Source organism: Papilio xuthus, unplaced genomic scaffold (genome assembly GCF_000836235.2).
Source record: "Papilio xuthus unplaced genomic scaffold, Pxut_1.1 DF827679.1, whole genome shotgun sequence".
Classification (NCBI taxonomy): domain Eukaryota; kingdom Metazoa; phylum Arthropoda; class Insecta; order Lepidoptera; family Papilionidae; genus Papilio; species Papilio xuthus.
Window position 1 is genome coordinate 200414 of NW_013530970.1, and position 23951 is coordinate 224364.

The window sequence follows — 23951 nt, forward strand, 5'->3', positions numbered from 1 at the left end:
CCACGCGGCGATGTGCAGATGGTGGTGTGCGGGTGGGGGGTGTCGGTGTTACCACGCGGCGATGTGCAGATGGTGGTGAGCGGCGGCGGGAGGTGCGCGTGCTGGTGCGGGTGCGAGGCGCACGGAGCCGCAGCCGGAGAGCAGCGCTGCGCCGTGCGGGTGCGCGCTCTCCACGCCGGCCCCGCCCCCCGCCAGCTGACACCCGTCACCGTGACCGCAGTATCTGCACAAACAATTATAAATACAAACATTAATATTAAAGTTTGTATGTAAAATCAAAAAAAGATATTGTACCAGAATGAAAAACCTATTTGAAAAAAAAAATTATCTCTCTGTCATGTTTGTTTTGGGTAATCTTCAAAACGGCTGGCCCGATTTTGACCGATCATTCTTTACGAACAAATTTTTAGTTACAAATATGAGATGACAAAGAGTAATTTTGAGAGGGGCAGAAAGATGTAGATATGTTGGAGAACTGACAAGAAGAAGTCGGCCTCGGTGAGGTACTGGAGGTAGTGTTGCGGGGAGGGGGCGAGGCCGACGTGTCCGCGCCACTCCGCGCACCAGTACTGCAGGAACGATGTCATGCGCTTCTCCATGCGCTCCAGGTTCTTCTCTGAAACATCGCACATTTTTTATCACTTCAATAGTTTTGGAACTTATACAGTGCACACAAACAGATCTTAATTCTTCATAACATAAATTATTTAATATGATACTTGAGATAAACGGTTAAAACATTTTGTGTATAAACTGAAAACTACATACATATAGACAAAATAATAAAAAATATATAAATATTAAACGAATCCAATTTAAATTATTCCTGAATTAGATTTTAATAGATAATATATAAATTTTTACAACAGTTTTTCATTTATTACCTGGATTAATGATATATCTGCCGACTTCAGCCTTGTTCACCAGATGTCCGTCAACAAAGTTTTTCTCATGTACTTTGTACAAGTAGTAGGTGAAGTGAATATTCTCCATACGACACACCGCCTGCGTCCTCACCGCACTCAACATCTCCCATGGAAACGTGTCCAGCAGCTAAATACATGTTAAATATAAATAAAATCCTTGCTAACATTATAAATATAATTGTTTAGATGAGTTTTAAAAGGTGTCTCCAGAAAGACTGCATGAATCTTGATAAATTTGTCTGGAAGAACACACAACCTACTAAATAAGTTTTATTCTAATTCAAAGTTTAAAAAATATAAAATAGAGAATAATTACCTCATCCACAATCAAAATAACCGGCCATCTCTTAGCCGTGTTCAGTGTTGCCCACTCCTCACTCTCCTTCACCTGCGTTGCCACTTGAGAGAATGCCTTGATTCCTGACACCAAGCTGACATGGTGGATCTCCTCGAAACATTTAGATAGACATTTCAAACATAACTCGTTTGGAAATTTAAATTGTTTACTGCAACTTTTGCAAATTAATTTGTTTATAACTCTCCTTATATCTTCAGTGTTGCCATGTTCTGTCAGAATTCTTCTTATACATGATTTTATATGATTGGACGGTAGAGAATGACAACTGTCTATTAAATTGTACAGCAGGGTTTTTTGTTTGGTCGTTAATTTTAGGAACCTGAGAAAAGAAAAAAAATCTTTAACAAATTTGAAGGATAAAAATCATTTCACATAAGAAACTTTAAAGCAACATTCTAATCTTGGTAAATAGTGTAGTTTTCCAACAGTGAAAGAATTTTTCCAATATGTTCAGTAGTTTTGTAGCCTATTCAATATGACAATCAAATCTTTCGCCTTTATAATTATACAAAAATTGTAAAACATACTAAAGAAAAAAAAATTAAAATAGCTACTATAACATTAGTGATTTACCCCCAATCAGCTATAGCATTGTCGACAAACTTGACCAGTCTGTCCCGCAGCTGAGTGTCCCGCAGCCTGCCAGTGAGCAGGGAGCTCCAGCCTCCCAGCCAGTCTCGCTCCATCACGTTTATCACGCCCTGACACAACGCAATGCAAACATTATCATTGCACAACCTTACAGTAATTGCAAGTGTTTGGATGGATGGATGTTTGTTTGAAGGTATCTCCAGAACAGCTGCATGGATCCTGCTGTAATTGGCATAGATGTAGAACATAGTCTGGGAGTATATGTAGAGTACTATTGGACTTTATAAATTCGCATGGATCTGGTCGCTGGCGACTGCTAATAATGTATATTTGTAACCTTCATTCTCAAATCAATGTCTTCCCGTTTGCTCCAGTAGTTCTGCACCAAGCGCTTCTTGTTGATGAACTGAGCCTTGCCAATTGTGTTATAGTTGTCTTCTAGCAGAGAATATAACTCTGTAAATAACGGCTTTTCTCCTTCTGGAAATTGCATATTTTACTTATTAAAACAATAACTAGGCTTAGTATCAAAGATACTTTCAACTTAAAGCAATTGAAAACCCTCATCTATTATTTAAAAGCAGATAAATACAATTATTAATTTATTTTAATACATTCAATAGCTATATTTGCTTTAAATAACTTGTTTGTTTACCTTTGTGTACATAAGCTGGTACATTAACAGTCAGAGGTCCAACATTATTCACATCAATGTAGTCATTTTTGAGCATTGTCATATAAAATGAACTTATTTCAGTTTTAAATTCCTTCTGCGGCTTTAAATTTTCATTTGGGTTGTATGCTGCTGTTAATTGTATTATTGTCCATTCTGAAATTATGATAAACATATATTGCATACTAGCTATATCCCCAGATTTTGAGTAATCTATTTCTATCCTAAATTTCATCCAGATCTCTGGAGTTACATGGCTAAATACAATCACATATCCATACATCCAAAAAAAGATTAACATATTGTATTACCTTTAGGAAGTTCTTTGAGTATTTTTAATAAATTTTCAGTATTATTGTGTGGTCCAAATCTCATGTACTGTTTGTAAAAGGGTACTTCATCACTTATTCTAAACTTATCCAAGACTTCTGTGGTTTGTTTGTCTTCTTTTGATAGAAAATCAAGAATTCCTTTCTCACTTTTTAACCTGGAAGTAAAAAAACAAATATGATGATTAATGATAATTAAAAATTATCTGCTTAATTTAATTAAGATGTAATTTTTTCCTCAAAATTATACTTACTAACTCTAAAGGTGCATAAAAATTCACATCTGGAATTATCTGCAGTCTAAACAGTTTGATTTTTATGAGTGTGATGTTAAAAATGTATAAAACCTACTTACTTGGGTTTGGCAATAATCATTTCATCTTTTGGCTTTATATAACATGCGATTTTGTGTGTCTTATTTTCTGAAAATAATAAATTCATAATAAGAGCATAGATATCTCAAAAGTTTAAAACATAATAAAAATTGTTAAATCTTAAAACTGACTGACTCAAAATTATATTTTGATTATAAAGTTCTAACGTTGGACATCAAAGTTCAGTAAAGTTCTACAAAACTGACAAATATATTAGTTACAATAATAATACACAGTGTTAACTCATATGAACAAATTCTTACCTGATGCCTTTATTTGTTCTTCTCTATACACGGCCAATGTCCTTACAGACGCAGACACGGCTTCACTAAGATAGAATGCACAATCCGCCTCTTTATTCTCAGCTAAATATTCCTCAGCATATAACTTCCTGCTGCCTGTGACAATAATAACCAATATATATGATAAATAAATAAAAACATACGCCAGTTAGTTATATTTAAAATTTACTCTTATTCAAACTTACTTTGGTAATTCGGCCCGCTTGGTGTTGACGGTATATTTTTCACATATTTATTAAGTACATTTTTGTAGAATGTTTCTGTAAATTCTATTTCATCAGTAAACACATCAAAATCTTCCATTATAACGATTATACCTAGAATTATTAAATCTTTGTCATAAAACTAATTATATTAAAAAGCAATGTTTACCATTGAATTTAAACATTTCAACGGTTTCAATGACATTGACATTTGAAAAATTTTCTTTTTAAATGGTAACAGTACACAAAAATTCAGCCAAACAAAAAATTGTATACCAAAATTTAAATTATATTAAGAATGTCTCATTTTTCACTATTCAAAAAATTCAAAAGTTCAACATTTGAAACATCACTTTTTTTTAAGACACAAAATTTAAGCTGGGTTATTTTTTAAAAACCTTATTAATTTGTCCCTAAGTGTACTATTTATAATAGTAGGGAACTGAAACTTTACCCGAATTCAGTTAAAAAATAAACAATTGTTTTTAATTTTGGTCACTTGCCTTGAAAGTCCTTGACTGAGGATGACACAGAAAACACCTTTAATATTGCTCCCCTATTGCATGTTACCCTGATAAGATAATAGCTTTTATTTTACCACGTCTTAATACTATCTCATGTATAGGAGATAAGCAAGAGTCAAATAGATTACATTTGAAAAAAATCATTCTGATTTTGATTTTTATTTGAAACCGTTATTTTGATTTAACATCAAGTCATCAAATGAAATAGAAAGACTATAATGATGTAATTAAAATGTCTATTTAATAATGCAAAGCATGCGCAAGCCATGAGTATGTTAATATGTTTATAATAGATACGTATATTAGACTAAAAACTTTCACATTATAGTTCTTCGACGAATGCGTATTAAATATTAAAGGTTCGTCCGAGGTAAAATGCATTAAGGAAAAGTGCATCTCCATTTTTTGGCCTTGCTAGTTAAATATCGTAGAAAATTTTAAATGAAAAAATTATTTATACAAAATTTTATAATTTACTGTTGTGATCCGATTTTAAATAATCGTTTTCGCATCTTTGACAAAATAAACTTCCGTAATTGAGATGGATAGAATTAGTCAAAACCTGGGTTAAAATAGTTGTTTGCTCCTAAGCTGTTAGATGTAAAAGTGTAGATTCATTTTTGTAGCGTGAAACATATTTTACTTAACCTCAGTGTTTAAAGTACGTCATAAAAGTGCTTGTTCAGCCGTTGGAATGTTTAAAGTATGTTGATTATTCAAAATAATGCAAATTAACGAAGTGTTTGGTTGTTGACAAAATCTTGATAAGATATACCTCAAAACTAGGCGTTACACTGCTCTTCATTGCAAACAGTAGATGTAAAGTTTATTGAACTTTTTACTTACAATCCGAAGAAATACTACGCTTTTTATAGAAATACGAGCAATGCGAACTTTACATTACTCACAGTACCGTTAATTGTAGCAATTAAGCTCATTTTTGAGCTAAAATGTCGAATAACTGTTACGATTGATTATTCTGATCAATTTAGAAATCGTAGACGACTTTTCATACAAATATTCCAAGTTGTTTAACTTTACTCTACATAACTGATGACGTAGTAAGTGTCTAATTATATTATTATAAGATATAAAATGTTAAATGTTATGTTAATTTAAACAGTGGTTGAGGCCTAAGCGTTTCGTTTACTTTCGCGCCAACTCTCATGTCATTAATATGCTATAGACATCAAGTTTTTTTCATGACGTCGAAACACATCTGTCCAAATGCTACCGAATAACATCATCGCGACCATGATTAGTGACTATAGAGAACGAGACCTTTTAATTATTTTAGCTTTTAACTAAACAGAAATATTATATTTCGTATTAAATGTTCTAATAATAAACATTCGAATATTTATAACTGCGCAGTTATATGCAAATCAGTATCAACGGACAGGTGTTAAGATATAAAAAGGAATTACATAAGCTTCGACAGATCGCAGATTATGCGCGGAAACAAACACAAGCACACGGTATTGTGTATGTTATGTACAGTTATACGTTCGTACGTTTGCGATGATAATGTCTACATCTCCATCTGTGCGTCCTTATTAACTGACCAGTCGATAGATTGTTGTTTTTAATCTCATTGCGCGCTGTGCACCTTGTAGGTGCAATCTTGCATTCTAATAAGTATTTGTCGCATTCTTTGTGCGAGCAAACCTTGCCTATTGTTGCATTGCGACTCACCAACTATTGTTCTATTTCTTTAATCCTTATTTGTACCCTACTAAGTTTAAATGATATATCGAGTTTACTAATTAATTCGAGGCTTTGGTGATTTATATGCAATATGACAGGAATTGATTTTTTCTTTTTTTGTATTATGAATTAGATAATAAAAGTTCAATAGGGGTAAGAACAAAAACACAAGGTCAATAGATATCAGCTAACATGTTGTTCACCGTCTCCTGTAATCCGAGGCAAGGTGTGCGACATAACAGGTTTCATTGCAGTGTCAAGGATACCAAGCAAAACAAATTGATATGAAAACAAACATTGATAAATACGAATACTTTGGAAAAGTTGGATGTCTGATTTGAACCTGCGATTGCATTTGCTTCACTACTAAACCATTACAGGCGACTTCACAGTTTGATACTGATTACTGATATATTAATGGTTAGATATAAAAGGAAAATTAATGTCCCATAACATTTTTCCATTTATTTGTAACAGTGAGAGAGTTCTAAAACGGATTGTTTTTAATTTACTATTATATTTCTGTGGGAAAAAGCACGACAATGGTCACCTAGCGCGAGACAAATCCAAAAGAATGTTTTTTATGGAATTGTCTACATGAATAAGCTTCAGAAAGTATCAGCGTTGAACAAATGTTTTTTTATCAGTTATGCACCGTCAGTGAGCTTGGACCACGTGGGAAATTATAAAAATTGCGTGTTGCCAAGGTTTAGGTAATGTCTTGGTTATGGCAGACGGTCGACATTGTGCGGGTTTCACATCTGTTATAATCGCATTATAAAAATCTTTTGCTAAAGGAATTTATGCAATAAATCCAGTTGTAAATATTACAAGAAAAATAATTACTTAATACTATTGAGCAAAATGATTAGTCGTTTTTTTCTTTGGATATTTTTTAATGTGAACAGGTGTCTTATTGCAGATTACACTTGCCTATTTTAGGTTTCTGGCAGTACGTAGGTACCTATAGCATAGCAACTTGTATACAGCGAAAAAATCTAATTGTCAACCATAAAATAAAATTATTTTAAGCAATTTTATGACTTAACTCTGTTTATCAGGGTTACAATTTAATTAACGTAGTATTTGAAAATTCTTTCCTTTACGAATATATAAAGAATAAAGTTACATATAAGTAATATGAAACGGCGATTTATCGTAATACTAAGCTTCTTGGCTCGTGGCTGAGTTCGTTGGAGCCGTGACCTGCTAATTGGCTTAAAAATATCGCAACACTTCCTAAGAGCTGTTGAAAATTACATATTCGAACATCTCGTCTCTATTACTATCCTTCGCTTATTGTTACTAGACATATGAATAATATTTTAACATATTCTATTAAGATATCGGTTGCGGAATTATTTACAGTAAATAAGAAATTTTTTCCAGAAAATTTATGAAATGAAAAATGAAATTTAAAGTATACTAGAATAATAAAACGCAAACTATTTTCAACTTTTTTTATTTGTAATAAACATAAACAATGTGCAAATCAGTAAACGGTCAATTTGCCACATTTCAAAGTTCATCGGCAACAATTCATACTATAGGAACAGTAAACTTCCCGCCAAAACTGTTGCATTGTAGTCAACAGATTGCACATAAGAAAGATAATAATTGCCTATGGAAATGTTTTTCTTAACTTTAAGCATATTTTGTGGCACTGAAACACCGTTTAGGATACAAAATTGTATACACTACATTTTTCTAGATATTGTGCAGTGTATAAGGCACAAAATGTATACATAAAAAGTGGTAAATTTGTTTACATCCACTACAATAAAATACTAAACTTGTAAAAAACGTTAAAGTGACAAAAAATAGCTAGCAAAGGTTAAATAAATACTTAATGGTATTTACGTAAGCTGTCAGGATATAAATTAATTTGGGATGGACACAATACTGATAAGTATATAAAAAGCTAGACAGGCTACCAAACGTAAGCTCTAAAAACAAAAGGCTTAGTACAGAATATCACCTTAGTATTACTATTAACATATCTTAAGTTATAACACAAAAATAAACTATTCGAAAGAAGTAACATGTTTACAAATAGCTCTACTCTCGATAAATGGAAGCTACCATAGACAATGTTTTATTAACACGTAATAAAAGCTTCTATATGAGGTTTAGTATTTTCGAGTTAAGTTAAAACACTGACACTAAGTTGTAAAGTTACTTATATACGTATCAAAATCCTAATCGTTCACTTTGGAAAGGCGATCGTCGGATATGACTTGAAGGCACAAAATTATTTTGATAAATAATACACAAGATACCCCAACAACCATGCAAAATGCTAAAACGAATTTATTTCGCTCTACTGTACCAACTATATCTCACCAAGCACCAACATGCCTACCTTATATAATTCACTAGAATAAATCTAAATCATTTTCAGTTAAACATCTGAACAATAAAACTTTTATTGTATATCTTTTATTGCCATTATAGTCAACAGTTTGTTAACATTGAACTGATATACATAAATAGATATGTAGGCATACTTCACTTGTTTCACCTATCTGCAAAAGCCATCAGTCATTGCTGGATGACAATTGTTATGCATGCTAAACATTCTTATCTTATTTACAATCCAAAGAGAATTGAGAAAAAAACCAAGGCCGTTTAACCTATCACAAAGGTAAATCCATTTTACAACAGGCAATAGCCTAAATAAATAAATGTAAACTTCATTGATAATTCCACATGAAGGAATTAAATAGTTGTTCTTTTATGCAGTTTACCGTTACATTTATTCAAGTGTATACGCACATCTTCGCTCAAATGATCACACAACGAGACAGGGTTGCCTCAACAGTTCTAAAAGTTAAAATACATTAAAGTGCATGCTACTTTACAAATATTACAAAGTTAGAAATTTCATTTGAAATTCAGAATAAATAATGTAATGTAATAAATATTCAAAACATAACTATGTACATCCCACAAAATATTTTTAGTATTATTTTAACAGATTTTTTGTTTAACTTTTAAGTTAAATCTTTAAAAAATTTAAAGGCTTAATTAACCATTTCATTTTAAATAAAAATAACATTATGGTGTAAAAAAAATTGGAAAAAATTGTCTATATAAAACTTTCTGAAGGTGTCAACCCTATATGCCAATACACTTGATAATGCACATCATGATTGCAATTATATTAATTAATTCTCCAAGTCACTGGTATCGTTCCTCCTCCGTTATAAGTATTAGGGGCTAGTTGATAGCTGGGTTAAATATTTCATTTAATAACTACAAAAAAAAAATTACGATCACATATAGAAGAGTTTCAAAACTAAGTTGTGGCACTCAGAAATATGGAAATGCAAATTTCACGGCTGAGTGTCATCAAGATGAATTATTTATGCCTACCCGTTTACTGAATGGTGTGGCATCAAGTGTCCTTTCATTCAACTTGTCCTCTTCACGGAAATGGATCCTTGTGATGACAATGTCACCTGTGCTCAATGTTTGTGATCCAATCTCTGTCTTCTTTGTTTCATTAACATTATTGCACTGTGCATCTTCAAGAGTTGAATTATGGCATCTGCAGCAACAATTCTTTCTGTCCCCATCACCTATGTTTAGAATTTGGCTCAAGTTTGACCAATCTTTGTTTTTAAGTAAAGGCAGTGTCTGTTCCATTGTTTGTGAAAACTTATCTTCCAACTCCCCGCTGAGTGGTGCAACAGCTGATAAAATAGCTTCTAAACGATTAATTTTCTCTACCTTATCCATATTGGTATCTGATAAAATCTCATCCATCATTTGCATTGACTCAGTGAGGCTAGGAGGTTGTGTTGAATGTGGGGAAGAAATGGAATCAGAAGGATTTGATTCTAAGCTAGCCATCTCATTTTCTCTTTCATCATCTTCTGAATCACTGTCCTTTTCATGACCAATGGCTTCCAATTTTTCCAATTTCTTGGAAATTTTATGACAACCTTTTAATTTTTCCTTCTCTTCTTCTGTGAGTTCTAAGTATCTTAATAATCTTATTTCTCTATTGCTTAGCACTATATTCTTTGTGGACTCTGCCAGTTTATGCTTCAGTTCACCAACTTCTGTGTTTATCTTTCTCTGACGTTTGCGTAATTTTACCTCAGTAGGTTGTATATGCATAAACACTTGCTCATTACTTAGCTCTTCAAAGAGCTGTTGGTTTTCTGGTCTAATATTAGCAGACATGTATGCATAAATTGCAGGATTAATTAATGACAAAACGTCAGAAGCAGCATAAATTATCATATCTTTTGTTAAAGGCCGTCTGGCCCAGTAACGTTGGTCTCTACGATAAACATTCTTGAGCTGTTCCTTCATAGGGTTCATAGGGGCATTGTATAATTCACAGAGTGCATTCAGACTGAGATTTTTTACTTTGTAAACAGGTATATTCTGCTGCTGCAATTGCAGGACAGCATGGGCCGCTTGTGTATCAAAAACATTCTTCAAAGTGATCTCTAACTGATTGTGTAAATTGACTGAGTCATTTCTGCAGTCATGTATGATCTTTGTTACACTGTCACTTTCCAGCAATTCTTTAATTTTGCCTTCAACAACCATTCCAGGGCAAGCCATTATGTCCAATATGTACACTTCACCATTCATAGTAGCAATTTGACACATAGTCAAGACACCTTTAATACCCAAATTGATTCCTTCACAATCAAAGGAAACTATACTTTTTGTGTGTCGCTTAGGGTTCATTATGCTATCAATGAGTGTGGCACACTCTCTGACATTAGCTATAACAGTTGCAGACTGAAGAACTCTTTGCCTCCATGCTTCTCCCACCATATTATTTCTAATAGATGTACCATTTGTTTCTTCAGGACTGCGAGTATTCAAATGATTGTTGACTCTGTCTCTGACCATATTTTCTGCTAAATTTTTAATAACAATAGAATTGATCCGCTGCTTCAAGGTTTGATTAGCTATATTAGCTTGTGGACCTCGGGGAGATTCTACAGGACTGAGTATTCTGTTTGCTGGGCTCTGTTTGCCATCTGAAGGAGTGGGACTTGCCACAACAGGTGGAGCAGGCGACATCGCTTTCTCCTCCACAATAGGCTTTGGTGGATCAGTCTTTGTTTTTGATTTTGCATTAAGATACATGACAGGTATTTTTGGTTTACTTATAAGTGTGACAAGATTTGACTGAACATGGAAGCTATCAGAGAATATTTTCAAGAAAGCACTTAAGTCTGCTGGAGTCTTGAACATTTGGTACCAGTACTCCTGAGGGAAACGTGACACAATCAAGTGGAATAGCTGGTCAACCATCACAGGGCCCTTAGCCTCTATACACTGAGCCACATAATCCAGCAGCTGCTGAGCTGTGTCTGTGTTTATATTAGCTGCAGGTAAATTGTGAAATTGTTCAGAATTGCTGCATGTGTTACCTCTTCTATGATTCTCACTGACTAGAACGACATTATCATCGATAATCTGGAACGTATCTGGATGTTTCAGGAGAAAGTCCTTAAACTCTTTGATGCGTTGACCAGAGATGTGACGTACCTGCGGAGATGCCTGGCTGCGATGACCCAGGAGACTTTTTATAGGCACCTCTGTACCTTCACCGTACTGAATCATCTTGCTAGCAAAGTACTCCTTCGCCTCTTCGATGTAATCGTTGTTGGACGACGCGCCGCCGCCACTCGGGTGCCTCTGGAATGTGTTGATATCAACATAGTCCCCGTCTATGCTGAACAACGCGGGGTACTGAGCTAGGAATTTTTTCAAGCCCGATTGCGACCCACCGGCGATCTGACGCATCTCCTTGGTGAATCCTTTGGCACCAAACTGGCAGGAAAGATCGTGCAACGTTCTCGGCTCGCCTTTGTCGAGCAGGCGTTCCACGAAGAACAACAGAGTGAGGTTTCTTGCGAGCTCATATTCCATTGATTCCATTTCCCAGCAGTTGGTGCCAATATGGTGTTCTTACACTAGATTTTTTCTACGTATATGTGTCACCCACAACACCATGAAATTCATCAATTCTAAGCCAGCCCACTCACAAAGAATAGAGAATAGAGAAAAGTGACGTGATAGAAGGTTGCCAAGACAAATTTTGTAATACCCGTAAACTTGTTTTACAATTATATTTGTAAGATCTGTACTTCGCACACTTTTCACGTCCTGGCATAGGCAGACTATAATACGTTTTTAATAATGTCGTGATAATAGATGCGTGAAAATTGATGATGGGGTTTTTCTTTCTTCGTATTTTCCGAAGTAAATTTTGTTTAAATACCTATTTGATAATTTTGTCTCACAGATAATGATAAATACACAATTTACTATATCTATGGATGGTTCAACATTAATTTTCTTCCTTATCTGTGAACAACCATAGACAGTAGAGAGAATTCAAATGTCAAGCTGTCAAATTAAAAACAGAGTATACAACACATTTTGTATATTTTTCAATTCTATCATTAAAAAGTGGGAGGATTAAATATTAGATTGAATACGAAATCTGGGTATTTCGTTACTTACATCAATTACAACTTCAATTTGTTTATATTGGGACTATTAATCATCTAATTACAATGGTAAGTACATAGCATATTTAAAAAATTCAATTACATCAAACCGGATAAGTTTAATTTGTTCATAAGTTTCTATTACAAGTAATCTGACGGCACAGTGAGAGTTTCACAGGAATACGATCAATGATTTGATACTTATTATATTTCTTACAATACAAACAACAACTTACAAAGATACAATACTAAAAAAACGAATTGTGTACATAAGGTGATTAAAATAAAAAATATTAAGAAACATCTTATTTCTGATATGAAAAATAAACAAGCAAAGATATTTACTTGACAACTGAGATAGAACCAGTAGTTTATGCATTTGAACAGAAAAATTTAATGTCTTTATATTTAACACACAAATTTTCAGTTAGTCCTGGTGCTTGGAGATCTGCACATTCCACACAGATGCAGCAGTCTGCCACCAAAGTTCAAAAAGCTACTACTGCCAGGCCGCATCCAGCACATCCTGTGTACAGGCAATCTTTGCACTAAGGAGTCATATGATTACTTGAAGACATTGGCCAGTGATGTTCATGTTGTTAGAGGGGATTTTGATGAGGCAAGTACAACATACTATGATATAAACAATTTTATCTAATACTGGTAATATTTTACAATGGCTATGTAAGCTAATTTTTTCCCATTGAACATGGTAAAATATTCAGTGTCATTGGTTGGAGACACTGAATGTGTTAAACTTTTTTCAATAGATATCTTATTATGAATACTTTACAGTTTTTGCTCTATTTTTTCCAGAATTCAACATATCCAGAACAGAAAGTGATAACAGTAGGCCAGTTCCGTATTGGACTGATTCATGGTCACCAGGTGGTGCCTTGGGGAGACGAGGAATCCCTGGCGCTGGTGCAAAGACAGCTTGACGTTGACATCTTGATATCAGGTCACACACACCGCTTTGAAGCCTATGAGCATGAGAATAAATTTTACATCAACCCTGGATCTGCTACTGGAGCTTATAGTCCACTGTTCAGGTAATATTTTACATTTGTTTTAAAATATACAGTAGAATTCTTTAAATTTCATTGATAAAGCAACAATTTTTCTTATCTTCGTATACTTGTAAAGCTCTACTTTTCAAATCTTGTGGTTTCAAGCTTTTTTTTATTTATTTCAGGAATCCAACACCATCTTTTGTACTGATGGACATACAGAGCGCTACAGTTGTAACATATGTGTACAAACTATTAGGTGATGAGGTCAAAGTTGAAAGGATTGAATACAAGAAAGCATAGTTATAATAATCCTGTGTTTAGTACAGTCAGGGAAACTGACGATGTTCCACCTTAAAACGATGACGCGAATACAATAACCAATCGGACGCAGCTTTAATGTGTGCATACAAAAAAGGTTTGGTCAGTGGTAGCAACTAATTGCATTTAACTAATAGCCCGTTTGCGCAACTCAGTACTACCTAAATGTTTATTTATAAAAGAGCTGAGCTTGTCTTAATGCAAGAAATAATTTATTTCTGTAAGTGGATCATCGTGGATTTCCTCAACTGTATAATTAAGCAATATGTTATGTATTAAAAATAATATATATAATAGAGTAAACTGATATGATATAGATTTGAATGTTTTTCTATTTTATGACAAATTATAAATATAAAGGCTTGTAAATAAAATTGAAATATCAGATCACAATCTAACTTTACATACAAATTACGATAATTTCAGATGTATTTGAAAGCTATTTATATTCTTTTAATGTTTGTTTTGTATTAGTTGGAATATCTGCTTGTTTATATATATTTATTTCATAAAAAATATAGAGAATTGAAGAAATTAAATTTTATTCAATGTGTTACATGGAATTGTAACAAATGGTTAAAACATTCATTGTCTTATCATATTCATTGTAACAATTTAATGAAAATTTTGTATATCTATAAGTTGGAAATAAAACTTAAATATAAGAATATATGTTTTCTATTTATTTAACTTTTACAGTTTTCTGTATATGAGTCCCTTGTATTATGTGATACAATTTTACTGCGGCAATTCACTACTAGACTTATTAAGTAGAATAATCTATACATTATGCGCCGACGAAGTCGCGGGTGACCGACTGTATGAAAATTTATACGGGTTTTGGATTAACAACAGAAGGGGACGCATGAATGGGAAATGTTCTCTTTCTGTGTGTCCCCTACTCTGTTGATTTGAGGGAGGCAAATCATCTGCAAAGGCGGATGTCTATGGATCTATGGTCGCTTTGATATTTTTTCGAATACAGATCGCTGCTAGATTGTTTGCCATCTTAATAAAAAAATTACAAAAAATAGTTTTTACTATAAGAAACCTACTACGACAATACTAACGCCAACAAGCGAAATGGTTTAGGGGACGGACATCGGATCGCGAGGTCTTGGGTTCGAACCCTAATTGAATCTACCAAATACTAGCGCATACAGCTTAAAATATCTGTAGTTTTTTCTGAAGGTTATTTACTTTACTAGCTAACGCCTACGTGACATCGCCCAAAAAGTCATTAGGTAAGTAAAAAAAGTTTGCGTGATTTGATGCACGTCTTCGCAGCAGTTGCTAACAGATGACAGAGATTTATTGGTGTATTGTTTTAACCTAATTGTTTTTTTTTTCGACACAGACTCACAAACAACGTGTTGTAATGAATATTGGAACTCTTTTTACATACCGTTTTATGGAATTACCTACCATGTCGACTTAATTATACTTTTTAATGGAAAGAGTGTTTTATATTGGAAAAATAGTGGAATTCGAATCGACAAAGCTGAGTAAATGCCGAACATTTAACCTACGTTTCGGTTACTATGACTTAATGTCAAATATTTATTGGCCTTCTAATTTGTAGTAAGTTTGTTTTTAATCAAAGTCATTGTAGTCAGCAGTCAAAATATGTTTTGTACATGAACGGTTGTCTTTCTCCTATTTGGCAATGATTTTATTACGTTATCATAAATGTGGCAATTAATTTTATTAGCATAAAAATATAAACAGGAAAAATATGTATAATTATTTGGTTGATTGAGTTCTGTTATTGTTTATTTTCCGCTTACGATAATATAAAGATTTATTACAACATATCTCCCGACAACAAATAAATATGTCGGACTACTTATGCATACAGTTTACATGTCTTTTGCGTTGTGTACCTTTTTTTATCAGAGTAAAATAGAAAATGTATATGTATATGTGTAGTAGAATTTATATTGCCCCTTTTCGGAAGATGTGTGACGTCGTAGTGTTATATCGGAAAAAAGATCAAGAGACAACTTTCTCTTTCAGGAACTCGGGATGACCATACTGAGCTTTCATAAACTTAATTCCATTAATCTTAAATTCAGTGATCGAAACACGTAGGGTTAAAGTTAACTTAGATTTTAACTTAATCAAACAAAGGTCAAATGGTAAAGCGGGCAGTTGTTACTAAATTTAAAAAATAAACTTAATTTCTAAAGCTCGTTTGTAGACATGTGTTAGACAACGTAGGACAATCACGTGCTTCAGATAAGAATTATAATAGATTCCTTAAATAAATAAGGAAAAATTTAGGAATCAGTCTCTAATCTCTCCCTACGTGTCATTGACCGAGCTATGTATCCATGTTCCTAGTTAAATATAGACAAGGAAAACTATTTAAAATTAAACGGCAATTATCAATAATACAATAATAACATGATTTAATTATCAATTTACTAAGATGTCTCGTTAACCTAAATCGCAATTAGGCGTTCAAAATGTTGGCGTACGTGAGTGTTGCCGCATTCGTCCGCAAGCGTCCCCCTCCCGCGCCGCCCCGCCTCACCCCGCCCGCGCTCTTCGTAATCAAACGTCAACAAAACTATCGAATGCCGTCTACCACATTTTTTCTCCCAGTTCTAAAATGACAAAAAATAATTTCATTCACACGATTATACTTTCAAGCTCATTACAATATAAAGACGAATATTGTTCGAAAACCAATTGAGTCGTATTCAGTTGTAACAGCGCTTCTTAGTTTAGGGTTCGTAATAAGTTATGATTGTGAGAATTTACTTGAGGGGCTGGTTGTTTTTTTGCCAGAGTTTCTAATCTAAACCTAATCGCAGCACTGCGCCGCCACAACGCCGATAAATGAGATATGTTAGCTACTTTACACTACTTAGGTTTCGCGGTTCGAATCTTTGTACAATTAAATCCATATTGACAAACAAATACGACGAATTCGAAAACGAATTTTAAATCAATAGTTGGCAAAGCAAATAAGAATTATAGGTAATTTGTGCCTTTTGTGAAATAGGGAATTCTTTATTCCTTTACTAATTTACTGGTTGTTCCCGTTACGGCGAAAGATGCTTTTTATTTTATGGCTTAAAGGGCAGGTAGCCCTTTTGTGTTAAAGTGTACCAGCCCTGGCGTAAACAACAACACAAGCACATGCAGGGTTCGCTCGCAGCCCCCTCCACCGCCTACAGAATGCCGGTCGAGTAATAAAACACTGCGCGTTTACATATCACCAAACAGTTCGGTGTTCGGTGAATGTGTGTTCCCGCTTTACTTTCTCTGCGCGCGCGCTTTTCAGCGTCCAAGTCTATTCATAGACAATAAAAACTTTTTAAAGAAACTTTTTAGTTTAATGTACCTAAGTGTTGTGTTGTGTTAAGCACTAAGATGGCGGCCTCGCTTGTAAGACTCGGCTTGCGTTCCATAGCCCTGAATTTGGAAAGGACGGCGGCCCTTCTCTCCACTACCACAGTACAGAACCAAATTAAGGTATTTGACTAATAAAATTGTGTTTACTTTACATCTCTTAAATATAAGTAATTGAAATCTGCTTAAGTAGCAAGTACTATTTAACTCTAGCTTTAACTAGTAAGTTATATATTATACTTACATATCCCAGAAGCCGGTTTACTTAGTTTAAGATTTAACCAAGTGTGCATTACTAGCGGCTCATTCTAATTTCAAGAAATGTACATAAAATGCATAAAACAGTGCATTTTATTGTATTTTACTTGTACTTCTCTTACTTTTTCTATTCAAAAATCAATGTTAAATCTACTAAAAAAACGATAACTATAAATCATAAACCGTTGTAACAGTTTTAAGTATATAACGCTTTGTTTCACACGAGTTATTTTTGTCACTCTGAATCTCGGAAGCTCGAGTTATCTCCATGTGTTTGTTTAAATTATTACTTGAAAAGCATCTTCAATATGCTTTCTTTTACTTCTTTTCTGAATTTCTCTTTTGGAATTTATTTTATTTTAATATTATATTGAACATAACAAACTTACCACGAACAAATAATTTAATAACTAAGAGATAATGATCAATCAATTATTTTAATGACAACTATTAACAAATTATATTAATAATTAATAAATTGTTTCTCTTTGTATTATAATACACTCGAACTTGGATAAACACAAGTTCAAGTGACTGCGATATTTTCTCGCTTAGAAAGGTGTCTCTGTCCCAAGTTTCTCGCTTATGGAAGTCGTCTGTTACTTCGGGTTCGACTCTACAAAATATATTTAACGTAATTCAGTTTCAAACTTTTAGATATCTACTATAAATTTTCTCATATAAAGTATTACGGTAAATATTTTAGAACCGCTGCACCACATGGATTATTCAATTACTCTTAATCTGTAAAAGCCTTTTAAAAGTAAAAAGCGACCAGCCAATAACAAAACATTGATTTGTTCTTCATTTGGTATGTACATTAGTTTATTATTAATCAGATAAAAAAATCAAGTTGAAAAAATCTTCTATCTGTAAACCACATTGTTTGATAGCAACAAGCAATACTTTGAAGCGGTCATTGGTCAGTTGTCACTGAACTAAAAAGTTCTCTTTTGATAACCTTTTATCACAATGTCCCGTAAGTCTGGTCACAAAGGGACCTTGTGGGCAATTCAGTACTTTATTGTTTTTATATTAAGGTTAATTTAACTTATAATGTTGGGTGTTATCTGAATTCGTATTTATACATTTACAATTTTCAGAAATAAAATAATTTTAGCCAATATTTGTTACGGTTGTTTAAATTGATCGTAATAGAATATTTATAGGAGTTCGCTTGTTTCCATTTCTTCAAGACTTCTTTAGTTAATTTTTTCTCATAAAAATAGATATAATTCTGTAAACTTAAACGAACGACGTGGGATTTTTAACATCAAAATACTGTTGTTTTATGTAAACTAGACGATAAAGGACCAGGATGTCAACGAATTGTGTTTTCTGGATGCGACGTTCCAAATCTGATAGGGCTGGTAATGTAGTGGTAGAATTAGGTAGTAACAGCACATGTATTACTAATTTTATTTAGCTTTTTACATTTTCCTTATAAAAAAGATTGTGGATAAGATTATGATCGTTTTTCAAATATTAGGGAAACGTCAAATGCTAGTGTAAATCATAGAAAGTTCACGGAAAAAACAGTATAAATAAAACTTGCATAACATCTAAAATCGTAGGTTCGTTATGTAACTGTATCATTATTTATTTATTTCTTGAATATATATTGACGGTCTGCAGAAACCGGTTTTAATGTAATGTAAGGTATAAGTTGATTTAAATTTATAATCAGTTCTGACGAGGTGTGGCGCTACTGTAGCTACTAGGAGTTTCAAATATCTTCCACATTTTTACATAAATAAACACATTTAATTATTTTTTAAAATATAGAAAAAGTTCATTAACAGAAAATAAGTAATTTCCTGCATATTTTTATCATTTTGTATCTGTAATTATAGACAAAAACAATATTTTTTCTACAGTAATCTTTGATGGATGACATTTATTTGAAATTGGAACGTTAAAAAATGTTTTCACGTTTGTTTTGATCGGTGCGGCACAGGACGACCTTGTGTTGGGCAGTTAAGTCAACAATTCGATTGTTTTGTTAATGCTGTTTAAACAAAACAAAAACAGCTGATGTGAATGAACGTGCACATGGCCAGGCACACACACCTCACACGCATGTACAACTCAAGGCTGTATTTAATTACTCTAGTATACGACTTTAAATTAAGAACACAATAATACAATCGTACATATGGTAGGCAATTTATAATTGAGTATAGTAAAGTTTTTGTTTTAAAATCATTATACTAATAAGTTCATAAAAATCACCTATTTCTGGACGAAAACAATTCTATAGATATTTTAACTACATTTATATTCCCGTACCAGGTTGGTGATGAGCAAAAATTTCACTTTGAAGTACAGTACTTAAGTTGACGGAAGTTTAAGTTGAGAGGCACGATAATTAAGATAAATAAATAAGGAAGTCTCTATACACATTAACATCGTAGTCTACAGCAGTAGAATACTATTAAAAGAATATTACCAAGACGTTATTATTATTCATAACTTCTGACTTTGAATGACAGACCAGTAGGATAGTAATCTTTATGAAAGACGGTGCAAAGCTTAACCTTTTTTGTGTATTTTGATGAGTAGCTTGTGTAGATCGCTACGTGTGGTCAACCATAGACAAAAAAAATCCATAATTTTGTCGTGCCTAAGCGCCTAATTCATTTTATCTAAATGACAGTTTATTCTGGCGCCTTTTTTTATCTAATACAGCTTTAATGACACATCTAATTATATTGTAATTATTTTGTCTTGTACATCTATTTTTAGAACAAAAATTAACAAAAATCTTATATCTGGTTAAGTTAGTTATCCACTTATTTTGAAGTTTTATTATAAATCAAACAGAATTATATTAGGGGAACCCATTGTATATTTACCAGACCTTTTCCGCCTTCATTTTGGTATCATAATGATATTTAAAGTGTATGCGGGTGGACGCTACAGATATTGACCTTTATTTCACCTTGATGTTACTAAACTTAACAGAACTGTCTTAAACTATACCTGATTATAATAAAAAAAAAAGGATTGAATCTATTGTAAATTAAAAGCTTAGATGCAGCGCGATATAGAAAGTAACGGCATGTTGGCCTTGTGTGTAATAGTGATGTCCTGTTGTAAGAATAATATAATATAATAATAAATTGTTGACAATATTTTGGTGTGTTAATTCGGTTTTTTTTAATAAGGTTACCTTGTCGTGAAAACATTATTACTATGTGTTTTATTTTAGTAAGATAGATAGGAATGAACCATAATATTACACGTATGTAGTTATCAAGTTCCAATTCAGTTTAAATGGATGTTATTGACACAATCATTGCGAATGGGAACACGTTAACAAAGATTGAGTGCATCCCGGTGTGCGAAATTGAATGTTAGCGAATTGAGACAATTGGGCGCTACCAGACAGTATTCCATGTTTAAAATTATGCACAATAAATTACGCAATATGATTAACCTAGCGAAAATAATATCAAACATTTTTATAAATTTATAAAATTTAAAATAAAACTTTTTATTTATAAATATGAAAACAAAAGTTTCCTTTGCCTTCATCATGAGAAAACAAAGCGTCAGCCATAGACAATACAAAGTTTGGCGCCAAACTAATGCGTGTTATGTAAATAACGATAGTTGCTCAATCGCGGCCCACACTAGCGATAGCTGCTGCGGGGTCAATGACCGTATGCAGCTACCAACACATTATGCAAGCGTGTGCGTGTGCGTGTGGCCCTTCCAATACTCACATAAATTATTAACACTTCTTGACTTTAAAATAAAGTAACTAACAAAATATGCGATGACATTTGTATCAATGTAACTCAGAGGAATAAGTAAAGATGCAATTCGGCGATTAGTGTAAATATAAGGTAAAACAGGATCTATAAAGTAAATGAGGCTAAGTATTCATTTGTCATCTCCAGTTGATCCACTCAAAGGCGACGTGTACCGGCACGGTATGTTACCTGCCGGAGCGCGAGGCGGAGCTGGACCGTGGCATCTGCCGCCGCTATAGCAAACAGCACGGCCGCCCTGACCAGCATCGCAGGCAGGACAGCGACAGTGCCAGCGAGTCAGACTCCGATACTGAGTGCAAGGGATTCGATAGGGTATGTACCTTGTAGATTCTTTCTTCACTTAAAATCGTTTAATGATAAATTAAACGGTCTCTTAGTGTCTTTTTTCTCAATCTTATAAAAGATTCTTATATCTCTAGCAAAGTGGTTGAAAAAAATATTATAAACTTTATTGTTTTTTGTAAGGAAAGTTTATCTTATTATTCTTTTGATAAAAATATAGAGAACTATCATTTAAGATGTGATTTGTCTTGTGCTACAGTCAGAGTTCTGGCGGCGCAAGATGCGCACTGTACACAACATCCTGGACGTGGACAAGGACGGCCTCATCTCCTTCAGCGACTTTCAGCTCTTCGCAGACAGGTTCAAAGCTCTGGGACATCTGGATGAGGAGCAGGCTAAGGAGTTCACCGCTATTATTAGAGTAAGTAGTCTAACCATTCGTTAATTTGTGATACGATTAGTCGGTCGGGACTAACAGTACTTCAGATTCATCATCATCATTATCATCATCAGCTCACTATACGTCCCCACCGAGGGGCACGGAGTCTACCCTAAGTTAAGGGTGATTAGGCCATAGTCAACCACACTGGCCAAGTGCGGGTTGGTTGACTTCACACATATCTTTGAATTTCTTCTTATATATGTGCAGCATCACGATGTTTTCCTTCACCGTAAGAACGTCTGATAAATGTACATATGTAAATTGAAAATCGAAAAACACATTGGTACATGTCAGGATTCGAACCCAGGACCTGCAGATTGCAAGTCAAGTGCTTGACCACTGAGCTACCGACGCTTACACGTCACGTCAGATAAGTTTTTAATAATATTTCACAAAGGTTTTTAATAATTCATAGTCGTACATTAACTGAAGAAGCCGTAGTATAATTGTTCGTGTTTGTGTTGTTCAGATGACGTGGGAGGAGCAGTGGGGCGCCATAGACCCGTACAACTTTGTGACGGTGGAGCAGTACCTGGAGGACATGCACCACGTGCTCACTGACAGATCTCTCAAGAAGCGAGCGCATCGCTGGCTGCCCTATCTCTTCAAGGTCACTAAACAATTAACCTCGTACATTTCAATTTTCTAGTTTATCTTTCAGTATAATTGTTACCTCTAAGTTATAAATGAATTTGAATGTATGGATGGATGTTTGTTAGTCATAATATTAGAGTAATTGGTTGTTGTATGATATTAGTGAAATACTTTGAGAGAGCCCAGAAATATGTATTTTAGTTAAAAAAAACTTGTATGTAATTAAAGCGTTCTGTTTGTTTCTGCAGGCTGTAGACAAGGACAAGTCGGGCTACATATCTGTGGCGGAGTTCAAGTTGTTCTTCCAGTGCCTGGGACTGGACAACGAGCACGCGGCCGTCGCATTCGCTGTCATCGATACTAACGGGGTCAGTCCGCCATCTTGTAGTCCTCCATTTTGTTTTATTCCGCCATCTTGTATAAATATAATCGCATTTCTTTTGCGGAGGCTTTTTCTTTATTTTGAATTGAATTTGTCACTTAATTTAATATTCCACTGAATTGTTTTTTATACAGAGACTTGGAGTATTTCTTGTTTTGAATGTTTATATAATTCTGTATCAGGACGGCAAGTTGTCTCTGAAGGAGTTCGTGAAGTTGGGCAAAGACTTCTTCTTTACTGAGGACGAGAGCAAAGTCTCCAAGATGTTTTGGGGGCCGCTGATCGACGTGTGAGATCCGGTCACATCACTTGACTACATCACTCCAAGACTGTATTAGTTAGGAATATTCACTCACTCGGAGATTTTAAGTGGCCATTAAGGGTTGTTTAGCGAAGATTTAATATGAAAAAACTATTAGTTGAGTGAATATTAGTTTTTATTAAATGTAGTTCAGTGTAGTTTTTTAGTCTGTAAAGACGATAAAATGTATGTAACATTCCGAATGTAATCATATGACTAGCTGTTGCCCGCGACTCCGTCTGCGCGAAGTTAAAAAAAATCATAATTACTAGCCGATGTGTTTTTCCAGACTATGTTCTACGTTTATGTCAAATTTGAAAAGATCCATGAAGTCGTTCTGGAGATATGTTCAAACAAACATCCATCCATACATTCGGATGACATAGTAGTAGTTAGTAATATTATTTACTGAATGTCGTACTCAGATGTAAAGTGCAACTTTATTATTATTATTTTGACAATTACTTAATAATTTTGTTTGAAAGTTAGTTGTTGTAACGATTTTGTTATGATTTTGTATTTTATAGAATTAAAATAAGATTTATGAGATGAATCTCAATAAAATCAAAAATTATTTTATGTATTTTATTTACCTACAAATTTCCACATTTTCCTAATTAAAATGGTTTTTTTTCTTTTTATTTTTATCAAAAGTTATGAATAAAACTATAAAGTGTTAATATTTTTTTATTTTATCAAATCAATTGACACAAAATTTCTAGAATAAATGAAATTAAATTTATA

At 33.7% G+C, this 23951-nt stretch overlaps 4 protein-coding genes across 5 annotated transcripts in view; 2 read left to right on the forward strand and 2 right to left on the reverse strand.

Annotated features, from left to right (window-relative positions):
• The window catches only part of Sse (extra spindle pole bodies like 1, separase), a 5540-nt gene extending 1602 nt beyond the window's left edge, over positions 1–3938 (reverse strand). Inside the window, exons 1-11 of one of the 2 annotated variants that reach the window (XM_013312035.1) lie at positions 3739–3938; positions 3515–3649; positions 3233–3299; positions 2860–3035; positions 2531–2704; positions 2213–2355; positions 1858–1985; positions 1243–1603; positions 885–1053; positions 481–616; positions 53–223 (exon numbers count right to left, since the gene is read on the reverse strand). In XM_013312035.1, coding sequence (XP_013167489.1) covers positions 53–223; positions 481–616; positions 885–1053; positions 1243–1603; positions 1858–1985; positions 2213–2355; positions 2531–2704; positions 2860–3035; positions 3233–3299; positions 3515–3649; positions 3739–3856 — 1778 coding nt within the window. In that variant the 5' untranslated portion in view covers positions 3857–3938. Of the gene's footprint in view, positions 1–12; positions 224–480; positions 617–884; positions 1054–1242; positions 1604–1857; positions 1986–2212; positions 2356–2530; positions 2705–2859; positions 3036–3232; positions 3300–3514; positions 3650–3738 lie in introns of both variants that reach the window. The other variant, XM_013312036.1, reaches the window with a different exon arrangement.
• Positions 3939–9018: 5080 nt separating this feature from the next.
• On the reverse strand, positions 9019–12195 carry egl (Egl_like_exo domain-containing protein). The gene has a single exon (XM_013312409.1). The coding sequence runs from the start codon at positions 11901–11903 to the stop codon at positions 9339–9341; it is 2565 nt and encodes an 854-aa protein (XP_013167863.1). The 5' UTR covers positions 11904–12195; the 3' UTR covers positions 9019–9338.
• A 206-nt stretch (positions 12196–12401) lies between these two features.
• Vps29 (vacuolar protein sorting 29) lies at positions 12402–14437 on the forward strand. The gene is given in 4 exon segments (NM_001311975.1): positions 12402–12547; positions 12906–13097; positions 13295–13530; positions 13674–14437. Coding segments are annotated over 4 exon segments (549 nt in total). The 5' UTR covers positions 12402–12544; the 3' UTR covers positions 13792–14437.
• A 2550-nt stretch (positions 14438–16987) lies between these two features.
• CBP (sarcoplasmic calcium-binding protein) lies at positions 16988–23487 on the forward strand. The gene is made up of 6 exons (XM_013312086.1): positions 16988–17292; positions 21333–21518; positions 21748–21909; positions 22400–22540; positions 22773–22892; positions 23089–23487. The coding sequence occupies exons 1-6, from the start codon at positions 17191–17193 to the stop codon at positions 23197–23199; spliced, it is 822 nt and encodes a 273-aa protein (XP_013167540.1). The 5' UTR covers positions 16988–17190; the 3' UTR covers positions 23200–23487.
• The last annotated feature ends 464 nt before the right edge of the window (positions 23488–23951 follow it).

Coding starts and splice junctions, on each gene's coding strand:
- egl (XM_013312409.1), bottom strand. CDS start 11,903: ATGGAATCAATGGAATATGAGCTCGCAAGAAACCTCACTCTGTTGTTC.
- CBP (XM_013312086.1), top strand. CDS start 17,191: ATGGCGGCCTCGCTTGTAAGACTCGGCTTGCGTTCCATAGCCCTGAAT. Junction 21,519..21,747: donor AGTGCAAGGGATTCGATAGG/GTATGTACCTTG, acceptor CTTGTGCTACAG/TCAGAGTTCTGGCGGCGCAA. Junction 22,541..22,772: donor GGCTGCCCTATCTCTTCAAG/GTCACTAAACAA, acceptor TTGTTTCTGCAG/GCTGTAGACAAGGACAAGTC.